Source organism: Telopea speciosissima, chromosome 2, assembly GCF_018873765.1.
Source record: "Telopea speciosissima isolate NSW1024214 ecotype Mountain lineage chromosome 2, Tspe_v1, whole genome shotgun sequence".
Lineage (NCBI taxonomy): Eukaryota > Viridiplantae > Streptophyta > Magnoliopsida > Proteales > Proteaceae > Telopea > Telopea speciosissima.
Window position 1 is genome coordinate 59,719,576 of NC_057917.1, and position 11,244 is coordinate 59,730,819.

At 39.5% G+C, this 11,244-nt stretch overlaps 1 protein-coding gene across 1 annotated transcript; it reads left to right on the forward strand.

Moving 5' to 3' along the window:
- The first annotated feature begins 1,351 nt into the window (after positions 1 to 1,351).
- Positions 1,352 to 9,569, forward strand: LOC122650058 (calcium load-activated calcium channel-like). Its single transcript, XM_043843354.1, has 2 exons — positions 1,352 to 1,955; positions 9,429 to 9,569. Exon 1 carries the CDS (start codon positions 1,365 to 1,367, stop codon positions 1,938 to 1,940), a length of 576 nt encoding a protein of 191 aa, XP_043699289.1. The 5' UTR covers positions 1,352 to 1,364; the 3' UTR covers positions 1,941 to 1,955; positions 9,429 to 9,569.
- Positions 9,570 to 11,244: the final 1,675 nt, after the last annotated feature.

Genomic DNA, 11,244 nt, shown 5'->3' on the forward strand with positions numbered 1-11,244 from the left:
TGGGGAAGGGTCACATGATGAGTGAACATTTAGGGTACTCACTTCATTGCCATCCCTAGCAATTAGCATTTTCCAAATTGGAATGATCACATTAACCTCTTCTTTTTTGCTCAAAATGGTTGAATACTTGAATCTAATATAAAAGGTTTCCAAGTTTTCTTTGGAGATCTCAAATAAAAAGTTTAAAATCTGCAACATCAAATCATGAACTATCAAAACCTTAGATCATACACAATGGATCCCGAGTCTATAAAGAAAGGAAAGTAATTTTTCTTTCCGGAGTGTGACCTATGCTAGCACTCCCATGTGCCAATCTCTTTTCCTCATCAAAATAAAAGGGCAAAGATGTCTTTTCATATGGGGTGGAGAGAGAGACTCATCGGAATGCAGGAGTAGGCCACACTCCTGGACAGGGACCTTTATCCGTTGCAGTTACAGCAACGCTGCTGTGCGCATCGTGTAGTGCAGCAGCGGCCATGTATGCACAGTGGGGCCCGCCGTGCACACATGGCCGCTACTGCGCCGCACGATGTGCACAGCAATGCTGCAGTTACAGTAGCGGATAAAAATTCCCTGGACAAAGTACTGAAATTTTCTTTTTTCTTTCTTTTTTTGGTAATGGAGGTACTAAATTTATTTTTTTTGGAATTGGGAGCTTTATATATATATTTTGAATAGAGTGGGGAGGGATCGAACCGGGGAGGGGATAAGGTACTAGCCAGGAGACTCAAACTCAAGACCTCTTGGTGAGTATGGGCATGAAGCGCACCGCGACTCACCAACTGAGCTAGGCAGTTGTTGGTGAAGTACTAAATTTTCACATCTCATAAAAAAATTCATCAGTTATGAGAATGAGTTCTATAGTCTGACTGCATGGCGTATGCTAGCATCTCCCCGTGTGTCTCTCTCTTCTTTCACAATAGGGGGTAGGTATGTCATTTCATAGGCATATGCTACGCAGCCACACAAGAAACATTATCCCTTATGTTGTATAATGTGAAAAAGAAAACTACCAAGTTGCGTGTGACGTCTACGCTTAGACACAGGAATGGTGAACTGACCGTCTTACCCACGGGAAATAAAAATCTTACTCATGTTAAATGCCCTTGCTCGCTCTCGGCGCGAAGATGACATCCTGCGGTCCTGCCCATTCCTGCATGACCAAATTTGACAATCCAACGGAGATGCTTTTCCATGTAGACTTGTAGAGGAAACATAAAACATCACGTCTTGTCCAGAACGATGGGATCGGTTCTAATTATCAGACATGCGTGAAGAGTGAAGATTAGAGACTAGAGACTGGAGAGGAAGAGCTGGAGGAAGAAGCGAGTGAGAACCAGCGACTCTGTCTTGTTTTTCTTCTAATGGCGTCATTACTATCTTCATTCAAATACTCAGACAGTCTCGCAGTAGTGGGCATCTCAATCTGCACGGCCTTTCTGTGCGAAGGCATATCCTGGCTCCTCATCTACCGCACTTCCTCCTACAAATCCCTCCGTTCGTCCATCGACAAAGCCTCTAAAAAGCTCGAGACCATGAAGACCGGCGACAGTAAGGGACTACCCGGCAAGAAATCCAAGACCAAGAAGATCGATCGAGTCGAGACCAGTCTCAAGGAATCCAGCCGTGATCTCTCCTTCTCCAAAATCAAGTCCGGAGCAGTTGTAGCTCTTGTGCTCTTCGTCGTCTTCGGTTTACTGAACTCTCTCTTCGAAGGGAAGGCTGTCACCAAGTTGCCCTTCTCCCCGGCAGGAGTTGTTCAGAAGATGAGCCACAGAGGCCTCCCTGGCAATGACCCAACTGACTGTTCAATGGCATTCTTGTATTTCTTGTGTTCGATTAGCATTCGCACCAATTTGCAGAAGTTTCTTGGGTTTGCGCCCCCTAGAGGGACTCCCGGTGCTGGGTTGTTTCCGATGCCAGATCCAAAGACCAATTGATTTGGTTTAGCCGACTTTGAGGTGTTGTTCAGTTTTTCGCTGTCATTGATTCTTGATTTGTTAGGGCTTACGTAGCTATTACTATTTATAGTTGTAAAATTTTGCAACATTCTAGAGTTTCGTTGGGTATTTGATCGCAATTTCAGGTGTTTTATGTAATGTAATGTTCTTCTGTGACTGTACTAGAATCATTAGTAGAATGGATCCAATGTGCTTCTATAATTTTGAGCTGTTAACTATTATTTAATGCTTCTTTGGTGGATTTGTTTCTAGCTTCTCGCTTTTCAGACGTTATAGTTTTGCTAAAACCAATTTGACTCTCAAAATTTCGTTGTGATGATATAAGCAGTAGCGAGAAGGATATCTCCATCACTCTAGGACCCTTCCACGATACCGGCAACGGATGATTTATCTTCCTTCCTTTTCACATTTCTTCTTTATATGACATTCCTCCCTGCAATATAACAAGTTATTTTGCCACCTATATTTTTGCTGAACTCTTCCAGTCTCTCATTTGATTTGCCTATGCCCTGATCACCATCTGTAACTAAGGCACTACCCTCATCTAATGGCCCCTCACTGTTATTTTTCCGCCATGTCTCATTCATCAGCCAAGCAACCATAGTTGTCAAGGCGTCGCCAAGGTGTCCAGGCGGTTTTGTTGGGGCCTAGGCGACCTCCGCCTTATTGCAAGGCGCCTTGCACTGGTTTGTATTGGTATCGAACCCGGTATTGGCCCTTATTTATGCCAAACATCATGTAAGTAAATGTTTTATATTTGGTATTTCATTTACTTAAGATATTATTCATAATTAAGCAAATACCCCCTATTTGAATTTAATAAAAATAGTTAAAAAATCAAATTCCAAAAGGAAAAAAAGTCAACCCCCTAGTTTAAGAACAAAAACTGGATTTTCGACGGTAGGTAAAATTTTTAACTTTCTAATGTTCGGGTTTTTCTCAAATCTAAAAATTCTATAAATTTTAATATGGTTTAAAACATTGCTAAAAACCATAAGTGCGGTAAAATATTCATTTGTTTTGATATCTAAAAAAATATTTTCATTCAGAGCGATTTTGACAGCATTCGCGCATACCAAATAAGGTTTGACCGGAACATAACTTCTTCAATATAAATCAGATTTAACCACTTTGGGATTTGTTGGAAAGCTAGTTTTGTGCTCTACCTAATACTAAAAGTCTCATGTAAAAATAAAATCATCTGACTAGTCAAACTTCTTTGAGAACAAGAACATTTCTCTAAATCGAGAACAATTTAATTACTTATAAATAAGATCATATTTTCTTAGAACAGTATAAACCAAATGTATGTTTGATTGTTTCAAACTTCCAATAGGTTGCTTCTTCAGTTCTATTGTCTTCTAGTTCTATGTTGATTTTTGATGACTTGATGTGACTTAATGCGGTTTAATGTTGATTTTTGATGACTTGAGAAGGCTTATTGTTGATTTTTGATGATATAAGGTATATATTATAGCATACTAAATAATGTTAGAGAAGGGGGAAATATAAAATAACACTTGGGGACGCCTTGGTCGCCTAGGCGGGCGTTTTGTCACCTAAGCGCTTAGACACCCCTCCAAAGCCTTGGGTCGCTTTACCGCCTCGACAACTATGCAAGCAACAATAACCTCATCAAGATTGAAAGTATCCTTACCAAACAAAAATGTAGTCAAATTATGATCAAATGAAAGAGGTAGTGAAGCCAATAAGAGAAGTGTTTTATTCTTCTCTTCGATCTTAACATCTAGAGTTGACAATTCCGTCAATATCCTGTTGAACTCATCCAAGTGTACCTCAAATTTCGCTCTCTCTTACCATATAACTGTTTCTTAAAAAACAGCTGATTTGTCAACGATCTGTACTTGTACCCACTCTCTAGCTTTGTCCGGACTTCCTTTGGATCTGCTATCCCGATGACCTCACTATTAGTGCTAACTGCGAGATACAACTGAATCGTGCTGTTTGCTAGATCCCTTAACTCTTGCCACTTATCTTCCTTCATCTTCTTTGGCTTTTATGATTTCTTCCTAAGAGTCTTGACTCTCCCCTCCTACGTAAGGATATTTTTCATTCGTTGTTACTACAAAATGAAGTCATTATGGTCATTGAAAAATTCTATGGAGAAGCTTGAATCCTTAACTATCATCCGAATTACTGGATCTGGCCCCTTTGTGCCCTCCATCAACCTCAATAATCCTGCTGACCGTTGATCTTTGCACGAACACGCACAATCTATATCAAACGAGTGGAATCTACTCAATCCGTCCTTTACAATGAGTTTGAAACACCGGAAACCTAACCTCTGTGCCGCACTTCCTATACAAAATCAGATTTTCCGTACAGAACCCAAACCTGAATGGAATTGGCTCAAAAGCCTTTTTTTTGTTTTTTGTCTCCAACCCACTGTAGGTTCCCTACCCACTTTCTCCTTGAAAAAAAAAAACTTACTGTTTCCTTGTACAATACAAACTCCCTCCAACTTGCCGCTTCCTAAATGCCAAGGAAACCACAAACTTCCTTTTGAGTTTCGTATAATCACTTCTTTTTTTTTCCACTTGCTTCTTTCTTCCCAACATACAAATCACTCTTTTCACTTTTTTTCCCCCTTCTTTCCTCCTCTCCTTCCTCCCTCACGTACGGAATCGTAATTGAACTTCAGAAAATTTTCCTTCCTCACAAACGGGATCAGAATCGTACAGTGTTTCTCCCTTCTTTTGCTCTCCTTGCACATTGTCCGTTTCCTAGACCTCCATGTACCACTTGCGACGATCTGCCCAATCCCGCTCTGATTCCATTTGTTGGAGACGAATGGACAACCATGAGGAAGAAATCAAGCAAGTACACAACACGAGGAATTTAATGTGGTTCGGCCCGAATGCCTACATCCACCTTAGAGAACCAGAGCTTCCACCAATCAGAATAAAATCTGAGAATTGAGGTCATACTGTTGACTTAGGTGGGAACATTTTGATTTTGGGTTCTGATTCTCTGTGAGTGCACTAATGTCAATATGTGCCACCTTCTTTCATTGTTCCGAGTGGTCAGGCGCTAGATTTGAGAAGCGAAACAGACCAATATGATGCAGAAGTAGAAATCCTTTTTAAACTAGGATTTATATTCATGATATTGCTAAAACTTGAAGTGCAATTTTCCTTCCCAACTAGTTTCGCAGTACTTCCAATTCCGAAGCAACACTGAACTCCTGATCAGGATAAGTCAACAGAAAAACTCAGGAGTTCCAGCAAACAGAATCTGAGAGCCATGGGTGAAATTCAGTGTCTCCTAATTCAAGACCCAGAATTGGCTGAAACCTCAGGTGAGTATTATAGAGGTCTAATACGATTTTCTCTCTCCTAAAGCTAAAATATGTATGAAGGGTGTGATTGACCATAGTTGAATTCTGCAAGAGTTCTGGATATCAGCTTGAAGGCTTAATCAGAACCATGGAATAACCAGTATAATTTAAGAGGATCGGTCTGAATTTGCAGGACAAGTGCACAACTCAGAATAAAGGAATTAAATTGATCTCAAAATTTAACTATTAAATAAGTCAAACACTAGGTCTGTGTTCAGGTTCATGAACAGAATTGTAGAGAACTTGTAAAAATAGGAATTCAGAATCTCAAAACAGATTGCCGGAACTAAAACAGAAATTGGAGAAGACAAAATAATTGGATTGATAATCCACCCAATTGATTGGGGACGCCACCTGAAAAGAAGAATCCACTCTTTTAAGCCATTTGATTCAGAAAACTATGAGAAGATGACAATGCTTTATTGTGAAAATTCTGAATTTGATGGTCTGTCTCTATTTATGGATATATGAAAATGAGTTGTCGTTTTTTTTTATTGCATTATTGAATCTTTTTGTGCTTGGTGGTTTCCAGACAAATATTGAAGTTTCTAGGATTCGGCTTCAGGTTTGTTTCCAGTGTCTGGCTTTACCATTTTATTTGGTTCAGTTGTTATATTCTAGTCTCCTTAAAAAAGGGAAAACAGTTTCTGTAATTGTAGGTTTTTTTTTGTTAATTTCTGTTAACTTTTTTTGAATTCATAATATTATGTTTTCTACTTTCTGATAATCGTTTGTTCCTGTGAGTTTTATTACAGATCTGTGATGCTTCTGTAAGGTTGTACCATTATGTTCTCTGAGTTGAAATTTATTGTTTCTCGGGTTGTTTTATTTCAATTAACATTGTTTAAAGGGAAATTTATGAAACACCCCCTGAAAATGGGCCAATACTCAGATCACCCCCTCTACACTAACGGTGTTAGTCTGCTGTTAGTTATTGGTGTAAAAGGACTATTTTACCCTTGTACTAAATCATTAGAATTAAATTTACAATACTACCCTTTCCTTCATCTTCAACCTAAATACCCCACTGCCTCTGCTTCGCCCAGGCAGCACCGCCGCTGCCGCCTCTGCTTCCTCACACCTGCAACTCAATCCTGGCAGCCACCGGTCTGAATCAAGAAATTTAAGAGTTTCTTATTGAAATTGTCAAGAGCTTGTGAGGTTTTGTATAAAGTTCGTATTTTGGGGGTGTTGTTCTGTTCTATTGGATTTGAGATTCTGGTTTAGGTTAATTGAAGAGTAGATGGCGGTCGAAGGTGAGGAAGAAGTTGATTATGAGAGCGATCTAGAGGAGGCGATGCTGACCTTGGCGATGCGGAGGAGGGAAGCGAGTGATGATGAGGAAGGAGAAGGAGAGGATAGTGAGAAGCAGCTGAGGAAGGATACAAGACCTGGGATCGGTTCGGATGTCGAATTGGAGGGTGAAGGTGGAGCACATGTGTATGATGATGAAGAATCTGAGGAAGTGGGAGAGGAAGAAGAAGCAGTCGAACAAGCAGAGGAGGGAGAAGGGGAATTTCCAACGTGGCTGTAGGGTTCTTTCCTGGTTAAAAGAAACTCTAAAACACCTGCAATAATTCGATAGAGGGATGAGTGCAATAAAAGCAAGAGATTGCCAGCGGAAACCCTCTTTCGATTCAATTGATAAAACTCATTACAAAGGTTTCAGGTTTCAGTTCGATCTAAGCTTTTAGGCATAGATTCGTAACACATAGATCTCTTAGGGATGGGCAATAACAATATCAGAAATCAAGTTTTATTTCAAGGAAATATGACAGAAACTACTTATGGCGGTAGGTTTAGATTCAGATTTGAAAGTGGTTTTGAAACCCACTATTCCAGCCAGCTTTGGAGCTTAGGTTCAGCAAGATGGGTTGCCCAAAGGTAAGGCCTCAACCCCCAAAATCTGAGTAGAAACGGAGGATCAAGGGAGATTGATCCAACTTTGTGGGGCTGTCGGTGTTACATGGAAAACAGAGTAACAGTGTAGGTTTAATAGAAACAGAAATAAAGAAGAGAAAAGGGAAGAAGAAGAAATAAAGAGACAACAGAAGACAGACGTTACCTGGGATGGGAGAGAGAATATCAGAGAGTAGATAGAGAAGAGGAACGGAGAGTATGCTCCCGCCGCTGCAATCGATCAAGAACGGAGACGGAGAAGATGAAAGGAGCAGGGGTAATATTGAGATTTGGCTGTACAGGTTTTTCCCTTCAAGCTGGTTCGTTGAATCTTCACCTTTCTCCACGAGGTACGCTGACAGCGGCGGCGGTGGCGGTGCTGCAAGCAGAGTTGCAGGAAAAGGGTGGGGTATTTTAGGTTGTAGATGAAGTAAGGGTAGTATTGTAAATTTAATTGCACATTTTGGGTTTTTAGATCTAAGGGTAAAATAGTAATTATACTCTTCTCAAGGGTAGTATAGGGTTTTCAAAAATTTAACTAGCTGACTTCATCGGTTAACTAACGGTAGGGTCTAATTTGAGTATAGGGCTCTAATGCAGGGGGTGATCTGAGTATTTTCAAATTTGAGGGGGTGATCTGAGTATCGGCCCATTTTCAGGGGGTGTTTCATAAATTTCCTTTGTTTAAATTATCACCTTGTCACTGTTGGTTTATCATATTTGTTTGAAACCACGCCATTCCAAAATCTAGTGAAACAACTTGTTGACACTTTTTATAATTTATAAGATAGGTTAAATTACACCACAGGTGCCCAATCTTTATGAAAAGGTTGTTTTGGATGCCCAATCTGTGAAAATTGACCTTTAAGGTGCCTTTTAAGTTAGTTCTACTCTAAATGTTCATATTTATCCCTCTCAAGTCTCAACCCCACCTTCAAGTCCACCTCACCAACCACTGTCGCCATCACCATCACCTCAACCCCTGCAACTGTGCCCCACCCCACCACGCTCTCTCCCCCTTCCCCTGTCCAGTAGTACGTACTCCTTGCCCTAACCCAGCCAAGTACCACACCAACAGGTAATGATAAGTAACTACTTACTCTTATGCTCAGGACCTTTGTCATGTCTCCAAAAAGAAGGTTTGGCTTACCGTTTGGGTACACTAGAAACTGTACACACAACACAAATACAACTAGCAGAGCACAAGTTTTATGTTGTCTTACTTGCAGTACGTAATGGCTTCTTTTTAGTCCTTTATTGCAATTCCCTTTATATTATATTTAAGATCTATAATATCTGAATTCGCACACAGCTTTTGGTTTTCACGAGGAACTGGACTTGGTCCTTACTCCTTAGCCAGGTTTTGGGTGCTGTGAGAAGCAGAGAATAGAGATACAATGAAGGCTATCTTGTAGCTTATAGGGATTTGCATAATGATGGCAAAGACGCACAACACTTATTCCGAATTTTTTTTCTGTTTGGGGATATCGACAGCCGACCATATACTCATATCGGCCTTTTTCAAGTCCTTCTCTCTGTCGAACAATAATCAAACAAAACATGGCTCTCTCTCATATCTCCTTCACCAAGAAGTAAGTAAGAAGAGAAGAGTTTGGCCTTGGGATCCCATCTCTTCCCTCAGCTGGGAACCCAGTCCTGTACAAGCTATAGCCTCTACATGAGTCATGGTTCCATTGATTATACAGTAAAGCGATCCATGAACTCCACATCTCCCAAAACTAAATATATAGAAGAAGAAGAACAAATGAATCAAAGAGTTACAGGCGTGCTTCCTTGTCATTCTCATTCCCTACAGAATAAAAGAATGTTCTCAACAGAACCCACCCCATCACACCATCGACACGGCTCTTTTCCTTTTGATTTTTTTAAGGATTCTTTGATATGGACAGTGGTTGAGGCGATAGTGATGACGGCAATGGTTGGGGAGGGGGAGTTGAAGGTGGGGTTGAGACTTGAGAGGGATAAATATGGAAATTTAGAGTAGGACTAACTTAAAAGGCACCTTGAAGGTCAATTTTCAAAGATTGGGCACCCAAAACAACCTTTTTCATAAAGATTGGGCACTTGTGGTGTAATTTACCCTATAAGATTTTATGTTAATTTTTGGGCTTTGGATGTTGGTTGTGGGTCTTTGATTTGGGTATCTTGTATCTTTAATTTATTTTTATTTTTCCCATTTTTAATCACCTGGTGTTAAAGGATGCTGTTGCTGACCCATTTACTTGAACAGTGAGACATGATTTATGTACACAGCCCCATTCAGTTGGGGTAGAGCTTTGTTGAGTTGATGTATTGAAGGAAAGTAAGATCTATGTGAAATTGCAATTGGAGTTCTTACCCAAAAAAGGGTTGTTGAGATGGAGGTAGTTTCTTGGTTCAGTCTTGCAAGACTCCTTCAAGAATTGTGCATAGGAATGAACTTTAAATAATAACCTGTATGTGATATTTGATTCTATTAATAAAATTGTGGGATGAAACAAGTCTCCATCAACGAAAAGGGTGGTTTTTGTCATACTCATGCAATAGAATTTATATTACTAAAAGTTCCAGTCTCTTTCACTAGTATCTGTCCAAATTTAATAAGGATGTGGAAGAATTCATCATATTACTATTTTCCATTTCTAGTTGCAATTTGTTCATTCCTATAAGCATTTTTTGTGTAACTGATTTTTTCTATAAAGACTGCATAGATTGCCAATGGATTCATCATTTGATAACATTAACACCTCCACTTAGTAGTTTGGTCAGCTGCAAAGTCTTCTGGAAATGTTTTTTTTTACCATCTAATCATGTGGTAATTTTCAGCCCAAACATATTATGATGTTTTAATGACATTAGGAGCATAGGAGGTGAGCAAAATGAGCTGAACAGCTTTAAAAAAAGCAAAATTTCCATTGCATATGATTGAATTTAGTTATGATATTTGATAATGTTATCTAATGATTGGAATAAGACTAGACACTAGACAGTATTCCATGTGAAAATTAGGTAGTCCCTTGACAAGGGTGCCTACATGACCCTTTCCCTTACTATCTAATGGAAATGTTATGTGGCTGTTCAGTCCTGCAATAAGCTGTCTAGAGAGAAATATAATTTCTTGGTGTTGGTTTATGGTAATATATGTACGGGAATTGGGGATGTGGATCCATTTTGCAAAAAGAGTTCTGTATTGATGACAAGGATAGTAAAGGTTATCTGGACTGGCAGCAAGTATAGAGGGTTTCTCTAGACTAGTAATCTAGTTTTATCATGTGGAAGGGTGATGTGGCATTTTTTGTTTGGATGATAAGTAAAACTAAGTTGATTGAAGTAAGAAGTAGTATCAGAGTTCAAAAGAGTAGGTGTGTGTGGAAGCTCTAATGGCTAGAGCATGTGCTAATGCAACATCATCTACACACCTGAGTTAAAATGATTCAAAAGATAGCTAATATCATGGAATAAAGAGAAGAGTACTCATGGTCATGTTATGGATTTGTCCTTGTTGAGCAGCTGGAAACTGGACTTGGCATCGGACAAGACCTCTGAGTCCCTGTCTGATGGTTCTTGCTTCTGCTTCTCGAGCTGATCATTAGAAACAATATTCCAAGTGACCTGAGAGTGTCAAAACTTCTATCAGTGATTATCAGAAGATGATCATACTTTGTAATGTTATTGAGGATAAGTGTATAGTTGAAACAGGGAGGGAATGTGGTTGGGTTGATGCATGATGTTTGGAGATCACAGTCTGGTCTCAAGACTGTTTAAGTCATTGACCCACTTATGGATGTTATTCATTAATCCTAATAAGGTTATGATTTTCTGGTTGAAAATCCATTTATTCCTTTCTTACCATGTAAAGTAGGATGAAATAGCAAAAACAAATCCAAACATTGTATTCTTCTTGTATATGGATCTAAGATAATTGAATTCAGAAAATCCACTAAGCATGAGGGTCAAGCAAAATAATAACTGCCTAACCTGCCTCATCAAAATTGCCATCAAAGTAAAGAAGTGGATGATTACTAG

What these genes read in the sequence shown, in the direction of transcription:
- LOC122650058 (XM_043843354.1), top strand. Translation starts at nt 1,365, where the DNA reads ATGGCGTCATTACTATCTTCATTCAAATACTCAGACAGTCTCGCAGTA.